Source organism: Myotis nattereri (genome assembly GCF_964212035.1).
Source record: "Myotis nattereri genome assembly, chromosome: 5".
Lineage (NCBI taxonomy): Eukaryota > Metazoa > Chordata > Mammalia > Chiroptera > Vespertilionidae > Myotis > Myotis nattereri.
Window position 1 is genome coordinate 57,807,452 of NC_138080.1, and position 13,757 is coordinate 57,821,208.

At 41.9% G+C, this 13,757-nt stretch overlaps 1 protein-coding gene across 1 annotated transcript in view; it reads left to right on the forward strand.

The window, feature by feature from the left end:
* The first annotated feature begins 473 nt into the window (after positions 1-473).
* SLC10A7 (solute carrier family 10 member 7) overlaps positions 474-13,757 on the forward strand; it is a 197,121-nt gene continuing 183,837 nt past the window's right edge. Inside the window, exons 1-3 of the mRNA XM_081092840.1 lie at positions 474-1,694; positions 7,868-7,950; positions 13,412-13,548. Coding sequence (XP_080948966.1) covers positions 1,595-1,694; positions 7,868-7,950; positions 13,412-13,548 — 320 coding nt within the window. The 5' untranslated portion in view covers positions 474-1,594. The remainder of the gene's footprint in view (positions 1,695-7,867; positions 7,951-13,411; positions 13,549-13,757) is intronic.

Consider the following 13,757-nt stretch of genomic DNA (forward strand, 5'->3'; position numbering starts at 1 on the left):
GCTTTCTCTTTTTAGAGTTAATGTTAAGTTCTTTTTATCTTGAGGTTCACTTTTTGTTCTTCTGCCTGATGTATAATTAGGTGACGCTGCATGCTGTGCAACCTTCAACTGCCGCCACAACGCATCAGCCGGCTTAGTTTTTGGACAGCAAGCCATGTTATCAAGATGAATTACTACAGGGAAATACAGGGTGAGTCTCTTTGAGTCTTTGACTACATTCAGAGTTAAAATCTGGCATCACTGAACCACCCCCGAAGCCCCTTCCAAACCTCAAGTTCTACAGTTAACCACGGAACCATTCGGGACCGGACTCGTTCCAAAACGTCACACAGCATTTTATTTCTTTGTTTGGGCGCGTAAGGGGGAGGCGTTTCGGTCCAGCAGGGTCTACGGGTGGGAGGTCGTCCATGAAACTGCCCATGTCACTGGCGGCCAGGAAACACCTGCAGGTAGAAACTGGGGACAGGCTCCAGCACGCGGGGCGATGGAAGTTAGGACTCCCCTCCCCCTCTCTACTCGGCCGGCCCTTCCCCTCTTTGCCTCGGGGTCCCTGAGCCCCTCCCTGGTGGTCCTGTTTCCCCAGAAGAAAGATTTGGCCCCCGCCCCTTGCAGTCCTCCCACTCCCGGCAGGTGTAGGTAAGGGGGCTCCGGGCTGAGCGCACGCCGCAGGCGACAGACCTCGCGGGCTCCGGCGGACGGACGCCGGAAGGAAGGGATCCAGTGAACTTGGGCGTCGGCTGGGCGCCCAATTTTCTACCCACCGGCGCGGCTGACGCCTCCCCTCCACCCCCTCCCCCCCCCCCGCCGCCACGCCCCCCAGGGAGCGGCTTTTCCGCGCCGACACCGGAGCGCATCCGACTCCCGGCTCCGGCCGGGAACTGGGAGGCCGAGTGGCCCCGCCCCCTGCGCACACGTCAGCGCCGGCGTCGGGGAAGCGTCGTAATACCCCGAATAAGCGCGCCCAGCCAAACCGCTGCACCCCGCCGCAGATGCCGACAGACACATTTCTGATCAAGCCCGCGGCGGCCCTTCCCGCAGTCTCGGGGCGAAGCGGAAGAGAACCTCTCCGTAGATGTGTTCCAGGGGCGCTGGCGGCTGTGCCTACAGGTTTGTTGGAGAAGGACCCTCGATTGGCCGAGGTGGTTGTGGCGCCTTCCGGCTCTCCCCGCCCCAGTCATCCCTAAGGTTCCGCGGGTCTTGCAAGTGGCGAGTCTGTCAGCCCCATCCGGCGGGCATCCTCTTTTCCCGGCCCTCCCGCGCCGGCCCGCCTGGCCCAACGGTCCGCTTCGGAGCCTTCGCGCACGGGAGAGGCGGCCCGAGCGGCGCCGGCAGGTGCGCGTCTATCCGGAGTCGCGTGGTAGTGATGGCGGCGCTCAGTGAGGCTTTGCTGTCACTGGATACTACTACTCCCAGCCCTCCGCGAAGCCGCCCGAGCAGCCCCCGGGTCTCCCGTTTACAAGTAGCAATTTGACTTGCTCTGCTGCATGTTAAGAGGGACGGTGGAAAGTGTGCGGACGCCCCCGGGATTCAGCGAACGCAGCTCCAAAAGGAAAAAAGGCAAACAAGTAAACAAAACCCACCCATCCTGACAAACATGAGGCTGCTGGAGAGACTGAGGAAAGAATGGTTCATGGTCGGGATCGTGCTGGCGATCGCCGGGGCGAAGCTGGAGCCGTCCATTGGGGTGAACGGGGGTAAGTCCGCGCGCTCCGCTTCGGAACTCCCGGGCGAGTCTCGGAGAGGAGGGGGGGGCCGGTCCTCGGGGAGCGCCTGCCTCTGTCGGGGGCCCCGCCCCGCCCAGGTGCCCTCCGGCCCGGGGGCCCTTTGGCTGACGTTTCCGTTGGCCGACCCCAGAGGGGATCTGTCGTGCAGAACGGGGCCAGCGACTTTGAACGCGGGCTCCCTTCCCCGCGGACAGCCAGTGAGTCTCCTCGGTGCCGAGGAGAGAGGGGACCGAGACTGGGATGAAACTTCTTCTCTTCTCTTCCCTGCCGAGCAGCACCCTGTCCCGCGATGCTGGCTGGGGTGCCCGCAGTTCCTGGTCTGTCTCGGAGTGGGCACCATGACCTGGTGCATTTCCAACCCTCCCCCCTTAAAAAAAAAAAAGTAGGGGGAGAGAAAGAGGCAGGGGCACCCCTTCCTCCTGCAGCCCCGGCTTTGCGGCCCACCGGCTGGGGGATGCGGAGCAGCGGGGGCGGCTCCCCAGCAGCTCCGGGGCCGAGTGACACGTCGCACACTCTCCCGACGGGGCGCCGCTTCCTCGTGCGGCGGGCGGGCCGGTGGCTGCACCCCGCCGTGGTCTCCAGGCGCAGGCTGTGTGGGGCTCTGTGCAGTGTGGGTTTTGGCGAGGAAATGTGGGCGGGCCGAGCCACGCTCGGACCCCGAAGAGTGGGAGCCTTGTAGTGCGGGGAGAGGCATGGGTGGCCGCGGCTGGAGACATCATTAGCCTTTTATGCCCCTTAACCGCCCCCCTCTCCTTCCCCCCATCATGTCCTACTTTTCATAAGCATGCATTGAATTCCTTCAGCGTCCTGTCTTTTTGACCTTGTTTGCCAGTTTCCAGGCTCATTGACGGGATTAATACATCAGTCATACAACAGGGACAGATAAGGAGAGAAGTGGGCCAGGCGATCTTTCTATGGTCGGAAGTGCTCAGGAGCATATTTGGAGTTATTTGCTCCTTGTTAAAGCATGATGGGGGGGGGGGGGGGAACATGATCTCTCAGGAGGACCGTGGTTCCTTCTACCCTCTCCCTTCCGTACCTCCATTGAGAAGTCGCCTCAGGGAACATTGAAAAGGAAGGACTTGAACAAAGATTGGGGGGATTAACACTTTTTTTTACGTTAGAAATGCCGGTTCCCATTTTCACTAGTCCTTATGCCATCAATCTAGGATAATGCATTGTTTTTGTTTAATTTCCAAAGAGTAGGATGTGAAGCGCTCCAAGGGATCTTTAAAGTATTTTAAGCCAACAGGCTTCTTTCGCAGTTGAAGACCCGGAGGCCTGAGATCAGGTGGCCTACCCTAGGATGTGTGAGCTAGGGAAGTTGAAGGACTGGAGACCAGGACTCCCCCTTATCTCATACCAGTTGCAAAATCCATACACATTTTCTTGAGGAACAGTCATTAAAAATGCATAACCGTTATAAAGAAGGAGCTCTCTGGAATAAAGACATTTTCTGTGCCCTGATTTTTAGCCCCAAGGAGCAGACCAGAATCCACTAGTATTAGATAACAGTTAAACTTCTAGGGTTTCTTTGATAGCTGTCCATGTGTGAAAGTTACTTTCTCTAAAACCAAAAGTTAAGCAAACAATTATATCGGCTGTCAGGCTAAGTTCTTGTTACTTCTGTCGAACTTCTGATTGACCTTAAAACCTCTTAAATAAAAATAAACCTCCAAATATTGACAAGGAACACTTTCACTCCACTAGTTAATCCAACAAAAATCGGGGAACAAGGAAAGGAATGGTTGCTGAAAATGTTTCTGTCCTATTCTGCTCTTTAAATTGGTCTAAAGCACCTCTTTTTGCTTCTTACTTTTAGTCAGAGTTTCCATTTATGGGCTCAGTCCATTGATGAACAATTTTCAGAACAGTTTTCTAGATATTATTTTAAATAGGAAAAGTTTTTATAGTCTTCAACTTAAGATGCTCACTTCACTTTTACTTTTACCTGGATCACTACCTTAAATGATTCCACTCTCTTTTAAAAAAAATCCTTACCCAAGCATATGTTTATTTTTTAAAAAATGATTTTAGGGTGAGAGGAAGGGAGAGAGAAACATCAATGTGAGAGAAACATCAATTGGTTGCCTCCCGTACATTTGCAACTGGGATCAAACTGCAACCTTAGGTATGTGCCCTGACTAGAAATCAAACCCACCATCCTCTGGTGTATGGGACCATGCTCCAGTCAACTGAGCCACCCAGCCAAGGCTACACTCTTTATTTTTAAGTGTAAGACTTCTACACTTCAAGTGTCACAACTATGATCTGACCTCCCTTTAAAAAAATCTTCAGCCCGGCTGGTGTGGTTCAGTGGTTGAACGTGAACTCATGAACCTGGAGGTCACATGCCCTGGTTGCAGGCACGATCCCCAGTAGGGAACATCAGGAGGCAGCCCATCAATGATTCTCTCTCACCATTGATGTTTCTATCTCTCTCTCTCCCTTCCTCTCTCTGAAGTCAATAAAAACATATTAAAAATATTTTAAAAAATCTTTATGGCCAATTAGTGAGTTTTGTAATGGCAGGAAATTTATAGATGTGGGAACCCTAAAATTAGAGAAGTTGAATGACTTTCCAAATGGGAAAAAGCATACTAGGTACTAGCCTAGATAATTTAATTCTTAGTTCACTGTTCTTCTTACTCACTTATCTTTTACTTTTCAATAAATAGAAGAAATGTGGAAATAAAGAGCCACAATAGATGTAAATGTATATAGATGCTGAGGTATTGTTAATCGGCTCATTTTGAAACCCAGGGAAACTATGAGCTGTGCAACCTTAGCATTTAATCAAGTTCAACATGGTGTTATTCATTCTTGGGAAGAGAAAGCCTTACTTCTTTGGAAGTACAGAGTAGCTTTCTCATTTCTACCTGCATCTTAACTTAAATGATTGCCATTAATAATACATAAACCCTAAAAAGAAAACTGCTTCATTAATTTTCCACTAAAAGAACATAACCAGACACATGCTATAAGCCTAAGTACATTGGCACAAATACCTTAGATCAGGTTTAGAAGTAAAATTTACTTTGAAGATGAGTAGATTTTATGAAATAACTAGAGGCCCAGTGCACGAAATTCGTGCACGGTAGGGTCCCTAGTGGCTGCCAACTGGGGCCTCCCTTCCCCTGGCTGCCTGCCACCTCTGCTGGCTGGGGTGGGTCTAGCTGAGGGGGAGGGGCTGCAGGCAGTTGGCCAGCCAGTCCCACCCCCTGGTTGAATTCCTAGTCGAACTCTCAGTCAAGGGGACAATTTGCATATTAAGCTTTTATTATATAGGATAATAGTTCCTTTCATTTTTTAAGCATTCCAAATAGTTTTCTCTCCCTTTTCACCCCTAACCCCCATTAAAAAGTGTGAGTTCTGGAGCCCCCAATTGCTTCATTTTTAAAATTTTTCTTTTGATTTTACTAACTCATTTTCACTGATAAAGAATTTGTTTTTGCTTTTGTTTAAAGGAAAAGTTAAAATTTACATTTCCACTTTAGCTCTATAGCCATCTTAAGGTCTGGATCTGGTTTATTCTGGTGACATAGAAGATATACTCATTACCTTGGAGAGGGCCAGGTATCATTTTTAAATAGTAGTTTCATCTCTCACTTCTGTGCAAATATTTACCAAGTTTTTATTGCAGCCCTGGGAGACTTCTAGTTCTGTGTTCAAAAGTTGAGCGGTCTATTGGCATCTCAGTGATCATGTCTCAGAGGGGCCTTAGGTTTCTCCAAGTCAGAACAATTTCCTCCTTTCCTTTTTAAAAGATATTTTGTAGGTAGCCCTGGAATACCCTCCCCATGTCTTTTCACAGTTTCGAGTTATTTAGAGATGCATCTAATAAAAGAAAACACACAGTATAACCCGTCTCCACCATTTAAAACATTGAAAGTCAAGAATCATTCCACTGCCCTGACCGGTTTGGCTCAGTGGATGGAGCGTCGGCCTGCGGACTGAAGGGTCCCGGGTTCGATTCCGGTCGAGGGCATGTGCTTCGGTTGCGGGCGCATCCCCAGTGGGGAGTGTGCAGGGGGCAGCTGATGGATGTTTCTCTCTCATCCATGTTTCTGGCTCTCTGTCCCTCTCTCTTCCTCTCTGTAGAAAATCAATAAAATATATTTAAAAAAAAAAAAGAATCATTCCACTGAATTACACCAGTTAGTTAACAGTTGTCATGTGTATTTATGTATGTGTATGTGAACTGTGGGAAGAGTTCTTTAAAAACTCGGTTGTTGGCTAGCTAAGGTAGATGCGTTAGCTGCCCCAGAGAACCATGCAATGGAAGCAGATGCCATGTGCTGGCTCTGGAGGTGGCTCTCACTTGCGACCACATTGCTAACTCTGACCCATCTTACATGGACATTCTGGAGGCACCACTGTGGGCAGAACCACAGTTGACAAGAATAAGGTCTGATAAAAAAAAACAACAACAAAAAAACCCAGGAGATTGGAGGCAAATAAAAATGCTATTGGGTTTTTTTTTTTAAAATGGTACGTAAAATTCTTGGGAAGCATCTACTTTCAAAACAAGCCAGACTCCTTGACTTTAAAATCCGCTTCTGAATCACCTTTCTCAGTTGTTGAGGAAATATTATTTCTAAGTGTGAGCTGCTGAGACAGATTCACTCATGGGCATAACAATAATGTACCTCCTTTCAAGTTTGTGAACAGCCTTTACTGCCCTGGTCTGTAATGCCGTTAGCACTTACCTTCTCCTTTTTGTTTCCTTGTCTCAGATCTCCGCAAAATGATTTGTGTGAATGCCGGGTACATAAAAGAATTTATGACATTGTTTGAGGAGATCTTTGTTCCTTTTATTCACTGATGTACTACATTTACCTAAAATATAGTAGTTGCTCAATAAATATTTGTTGACTGAATGAATGGTGATTTTTCCTGAGCTTGGAGCCTAACAACATCTGTAAGTGTATGGTGGAGAGTTACAGGGAACCGAGGAGCCATGAATGCGGTCCTGTTGTTTTGCTTAAAGGGTGTATCAGTTTCTTAGCATTGCCACAGCAAATTACCACAAATAGGGTGGCTTAAAACAATAAATTTATTTTCTCACAGTTCTGGAGGCTAAGGTCTGATCAAGATATAGGCAGGGCCATGCTTCCACCAAAGGCTGTAGGGCAGACTCTCTCCTTGCTTCTTCTAGCTTGTGGTGGTTGCCGGCCAACCGTGTCCCTTGGTAATATAAACTCTGGTCTCTCCCTCTGTCTTCACATGGCCATCTTTCCCTCTTTTTATAAGAACACCAGTCACTGGAAAAGGGCCCACCCTAATCGGATGAGACCTCATTTTAATTTGATTATATCGGCAAAGACCCTGTTTCCAAATAAGGTTCTGGAAGGACACAAATTTTTGGAGGGATGTTATTCAACTCAGCACAAGAGGGTTGCATAGAATGTCAAATATGAGATAATCTCAGATTTTAAACTGTTGGTACAAAGTTTAGGGTTGCCCCTTGTAGTACTCACAATGTTAATGTGTCTGGGATGATACCAGCCTAACTTCAGAGAGGAATTTTCTGGAGGGCAGAGATCAGGCCTATGTGGTTCACTACAGTATGCCCAGGGCCAAGCACAATTTCTTAATAATTACAATGTTAACAACACGTTGTTAAGTACTCTATTACTCTGTCTGTATTATCTCAATCACATAGTAAGTGCTCAATAAATATTTATAGATTGGATACTCTTGGGGAGAACTGAATATATGCATGAATCAAGCTTTTATTTCTGGTATCCTAGAAGAAATAAAATAATACTCGCTGAAGATAATGTAACTTCTTCCATTGAGAAATTCTCTCCTTTGATCTGGGGACTGATACTGTGGTAGATATCATTAGGACCTATGTTGAAGGATGTTGACTATCTGCTCTCTTATGTGAGAGCAGTTTATTTTTATTCTTCTGGTTCAAGGATACTGTGCTGAGCTGGACAGCCATGATCCTTGCCTTCTAGAAACTTCTCTCTGGAATTAAATGGCATCACAGCAAATGCTCAACTCCATCAGGACAGTAACATACCAGGGTCAACACTAAGAAATGAAGTACCATTTGTCCTCCTCCACTGGATTTGTCTTTCATACTGGAAGACTGGAAACTCTTATCTAACAGTACCTAATTTCTCTCTCTTTAGGACCACTGAAGCCAGAAATAACTGTCTCCTACATTGCTGTTGCAACTATATTCTTTAACAGTGGACTATCATTAAAAACAGAGGTACTGTCACCTATGGGGCACATGAAAAGCAGGGAGAAAAATTCAGTTTGTACTTAATATTTTAAATTTTCAGATCCTTTTGTAAAGCTCCACTATAACAGAAGGTAACTTGGACTTCAGCACTGGACTTGTGTTTTGTACGTACGTATTCCACAAACCTTATAGCCAAGCAGCATGGAACCTGAAGATGTGGCTATAATGAGTGTGTTTTTAATATGGCAGCTGAAGTGATGCATCTCCTTCAGGTCTTCCTCAGATTATGGTGGTAACTATAATGGTGCCTACTGTGGCCCCTTTAAGCTGTAGATGTTTATTTGGGTTTCCATAACTTTGTGGATCATCTTTTGTTCCTAGGACTGAGGCTGTACAAGTGATGCTTGTTAAAACTTTTTAACTAATTTGTATTTTTACAGATGTATATTCTTTGCTAGTGCTGTATAGTTATTAAATGTTAATAGATGTCTTGAGGAAATATTTGTACTTTTTCATACTAAATCTCACTTTATCATGAAGACATACAGGTCATGTTATTTATTGATCCAGGTGTCACTGAATATGGGATTTCTTGGAATTAAATATCCAGACATTTTTATACCCGAGATAGGAATGAGTAGAATATATGATTCCCTTTTGACTTATAATGGAGAAAAAATAAACACCCATTTGCTTTTGAAGAAATTACATAGAGTTTTAAAAGTCGTCATTCTAAGCTGCTTAGTCTTACATAGACAGGTTAATTTTACTATGTAAGAAGGCTTTTTTTTTTTTTTTAAGGAAATGATTTTAAAACATACAATTCTTTTGTGCATCATATCTTGTCTTTACGTCAAGTATCTTTCTTTTAAGTGTGATTTAAATAAAGATCAAATTTACTTACCTCTTTTTTGATCGTCCTAGTAGCAACATAGAAAAAAAAAATATGGTTACTAAATTTAGGTATTCTGTAGTTAGCAGGTTGGTATAAATCTTTCCATTGGGGTCATTTGAGATATAGATGGGATCCATGTGTAGTGTCTATGACAGATGAAGTGTGTCTCAAGAATGCTAAATATCCTCACTGATTACTGGTCTTCTGAAAATAGCTGACATGGATGGGATTTCCTAAATATGTCAAATTCCAGTTTTTGTAAATTATATTGATAAGAAAGGACTGTGATTAGTACTTAAAGGGTATAGGCTTTACCTGTCAACACCAGCGTTCTATTGGTCTTCAAATGGGGAACAGAATTTACCACTGCTGTGCTGCTGGTCTAATCTTCCTTGGAGGTCTTCCTGCTGGCCTTGGTTAATGCTCTTTGTGAAGCAGCTGCCTCGCCCAAGTCCTCTACTTGGGAGGTTGCTCTAACTACGCCCCCTGGTGGCTTCTTAATGGCTACAACTGTTGCTTATGCCATGGGAAATCTGGCAAGAGACTTGATTTCTCTCCTTAGCTTCTTGCTTAATGCTGTTCTGTAAAGCAGCCAACTTTGTGGGATGCAGAAATTGAAGAAGGAATGTCACAGTTATCAGCACTTCTCTAAGGACCAAATTCTTCTGTAAGCACCTAGGAAACCTTCAGAGTCATCCAACTAATTTGGATCAAATGATGAGATGCCTGGATCCCTGGCCTTTCTTATGTATCTAAGAAGCCATCAGAACCATTTCCTCCACAAAAGACCCTTTTGAAATGAATACAACATTAAGTCATTTTCCAGATCCATTTAACTTAAGATGGCCTAGATTGCATCTTTGTGTAAAGTTAAGCCATCTCTAAGCCCTGCTAATTTCTTGGGCAATAGAACCATGCATTTTTGCACACAGAAGATGGCGAGTTATTATTGACTTGAATTTATTTGAAAGCATTTATTGTGGTCCCATTCGAGTTTGATTCATATTGAACATTACTCATACATTGATGTAATGATGTGTATTCTAAAGTTTGTTTTGCTCATTTATTAAAATTATAAAGAGCTGTGTTAACACTTCATGCTAAAAAGATTTAATGCTAAATCTTCAGTTTTTTTAACTGTTGATTTCTAGTTTTTGAAATATGTGTTGAAATGGTTTCTGAAATATTATTATACTGAAATGTAATAATGTCACCTTTGAGATTTATTTTATATATAGCTAACTTCAAACCTGCAGTTCCAGAGGATTTGTCACTTAACAGACCATGGCAGGACCAATTTATTTAAACAAATAACCTATCAAGTGCCTATCACTACAACACACCATGCTTGGCACAGGGATAGAAACAAAGATGAGCAGGATTTTAAGGTGTTACTTGCTTTTCCTTTTCCAGTGTTACCTTATTTTCTCTTTACTGTTGTATGAAGATCTAGAAAACTTATAATACTAGGTTTTTGTGACAGTCTTGAAAATCTTTCTTAGGAAACACTTCATGTCTGTTATTTCCCTGTTGTTAAGAGGCCCCTTATGACCCAACACGGTAGGCTCTTGTGATTCATTTTGATGAGTTCTTACTGATCCATTATTCTGATGTGATATCAATTGTTTCTAATTGTCATTTATTAGGTCATGCAGTAGTCTCTAACTGCATTTTATTTTTCATAACTCTTTTCTGATTATAGAAGTGGTATTTCCCTATTGTAGAAAGATTAGAAAGAGTAAAAATAACTGTTCTAACATTTGTGTGCTTTTGTACTTTTTACTTAAACATATTTTACATATAGAATGTTTTAAAAATAAAATATTTTTTTAAAATTATATATGTATAAGTATACGCAATTTTTCATGTAATTTAATACTGTTATTTAATTTTTCTTCACTTATACATTGAAAAATAAAATAATTTACATTTTGTTTACTTTTATGTACATAAATCAAAAGGTACAAAAGTATATATGATGAAAAGTCGTCCTTACACCCCTTTACCAGCTATCTATCCATTTCTCTTCTCTGGAGATAACAGTTTCTGTGTGTCTTTCCAGAGATATTCTATGCAAAACATACATATCTGTATCCATCCCTTTAAACTGTTATTTTATGCTGTTTGCCACCTTAGCTTATTTAACTCAGAAACATATCTTGGAGATTATTTTATTTTATATTAACATATAAAGAACTCCTTGTTTCTTTGTGTATGCTGAAAAGTATTCTATTTTATGAATGTGTCACATTACATTTTCCTGGTCCCCTACTGATGGACATTTAGGTAATTACCATGTTTTGCTGTTATAAACACTCTGCAAAGGACACTAAAAACATGTCATTTCCCACATTTTGGAGTATAGGTGAAGGGCTAATTCCTGGAAGTGGAATTTATAGGTCAAAATGATATATGCAGTTTAAGTTGTGATAGATTCTCCAAGTACCTAGAATGGTGGCAGGTGCTCAGTAAGTATTTGTTGAATGAAGAAATGAGTTGCCAGATTGCTGTCCACAGGTTGTGCCAGTTTATGTGCTGATCAAGTAGGGAGAGACCCTGTGCTCTTACATGCTTGCATACAGTTTTAACATGGTTTAGAATAGCTCTTAACACTGTTTAATTCTTACCTTATATGGTTATTCTTCCATTGTTGGACATTTAAGTTGTTTCCAGATTTTACCATAATGGATAATGCTGTGAGGATCAATTCTGTGTATTAATGCTCGTAACCATTTTTTATATTGTTGGGATAAATGCTTAGATATAAAATTTTGGGATCTAAGAATATAAATTGTATTATAGTCCCTGATATATATCCCCAATTTACTTTTTAGAAAAGTTACACTATTTTATATTTCTATGAGAAGTATATGCAAATGCCTTAATTACTGCATTGTGGCTAATCATTTTATTACAATTCAAACAATTGAAAACACTCATATGTATTTGGTATTTATTGAATGCTTCTGAGTATATCTGTGTGAGATTTGGTTTCAAGACTGCTGAGGATTCTGGGTACTGCTGGTGCTCAGGTGTCTCTGGGGTGAAACTTCTGATTCAGAGCAAGGATGGCTCCTTTTCTCTTAGCTCTGATCCAGACCTGGTATGGCTTCCGGTCTGTCTAGTGTTTCCCTACATTATTCCGGATTGCCGTCAGTTCCTTAAATACCATTAAGGACATCTTGTGGCCAAAATGGAACTGCTGTGTGTCTTCACACAGGGAGATAAATAGGGGGCCTCTGAGACAGATCCTAGAAGTGATGGTCAGTGGATGAGTTTGCCCTGACCTACTGTTTATTAAACGATAAACTCCAGCTCATGCCTCTGAGGCTGAGGCTCTTTTGAAAGTCTTGCTTGGACTGGGGGTTGTGGGGACATTATTATTACAGTGACTCTCTGGCAACTTTGAATGCGCTTTAATGAGTGCCCGAATGTTATATGTCAGTTTTCTACTACTTTCTGAATGTGTTTTATTTCCACCGAAAAGCCACACAACTCAAAGAAATTTAAATGCAAACACTTGTTAGTATATATTTAAACCCTCAAATTTAACTGAGTACCTTTTAGTTGTGAGACTCATAACATGTGCCTGGCTTGTCCTGTTTGCTGGGAATTTTCTCCCTCCCTGGCAGTAGGATGACACAGGCACAGGTTTATTGGGTTTGATTCCGAGCTTCACTGTGTAATAGCTCTCAACCTCAAGTTCCTCATCAGTAAAACAGGAAAAATAACATCCACCTAATGATGTTGATGTGAGGATTAAATGAGATGACATACATAGAGTGGCAAGCTCAGAGAATGGCATATAACTACTATTCAGTAAATGTTAACAAAGAAATTGAGTGAGTCAATTTTGTGGAAACAGCTGTTTTTAATTATAGAATGTTGTTGGGGGGAACATTTTTTTTCTTTTTCTTTTTTATGGGGGGAACATTTTAAAAAATTATGATCTGTGTGTAGATTTAGTAACATCTTGCCAAATTGAGGCCTTTCTAGGTCTGATATAATGACCAGAGGTTAATTATCATATAAAACTGTGATAGGTTCTACTAAAATTTTAAATAAGATTTATTTTTTTTCAATGTTTAAACATACATGTTTGTTACAGTGTCAACAGCTCTCAAATGTACCAGTAGTTAGCTTAGTCCTGGTCCAGAATTTTACAAATCTGAATTATTGTGATATATTGTATATTAGAAAGCAATTAGAATATTTCAGAAATTTTATATAAAAATTATAATCTTCATGAATAACTTCATAACCATCAACTTTTTTCTTAAAGTTTGTCTCTTATGCAATAACTTTTCTCTTAAAATTTGTCTCTTAATACTTATGCATAATCTCATATGCATAGCTAAAAAAAACTTAGCTATGAAATAACTCCAAATTGATGTATGTAGCCAGACTTATTGTGCTGATCAATTTACAATATATATAAATATTGAATCATCATGTTATACACCTGAAAGTAATATAATGTTATATATCAATTATATCTCAATTAAAAAAACAATTTATGTTATGTTATTTTAGTACCAACCTATCTTCAGAAATAGTTTTCTTAATTTTTTTATCTTGTGTCCTTTTTTGCAGGAGCTGACCAGTGCTTTGGTGCATATACGACTGCATCTTTTCATTCAGATCTTTACGCTTGCATTCTTCCCAGCAGCAATATGGCTTTTTCTTCAGCTTTTATCAATCACACCGATCAATGAATGGCTTTTGAAAGGGTATGTTTAAATATTTTGAAGAGTTACTTTTTAATTAATTAATTAATTTTTAAATTGTTGACACTATTACAGATGCCTTCCCCCCATGTTTGCCTCTGTCCACCCAGCCCCACTCTTCTGCCTTCACTACATTGTTGTCTGTGTTCGTGGGCTATGCATATATGTTCTTGGAGGGTCCACTTTTAATGGGACATCTCTAGTGACATTAT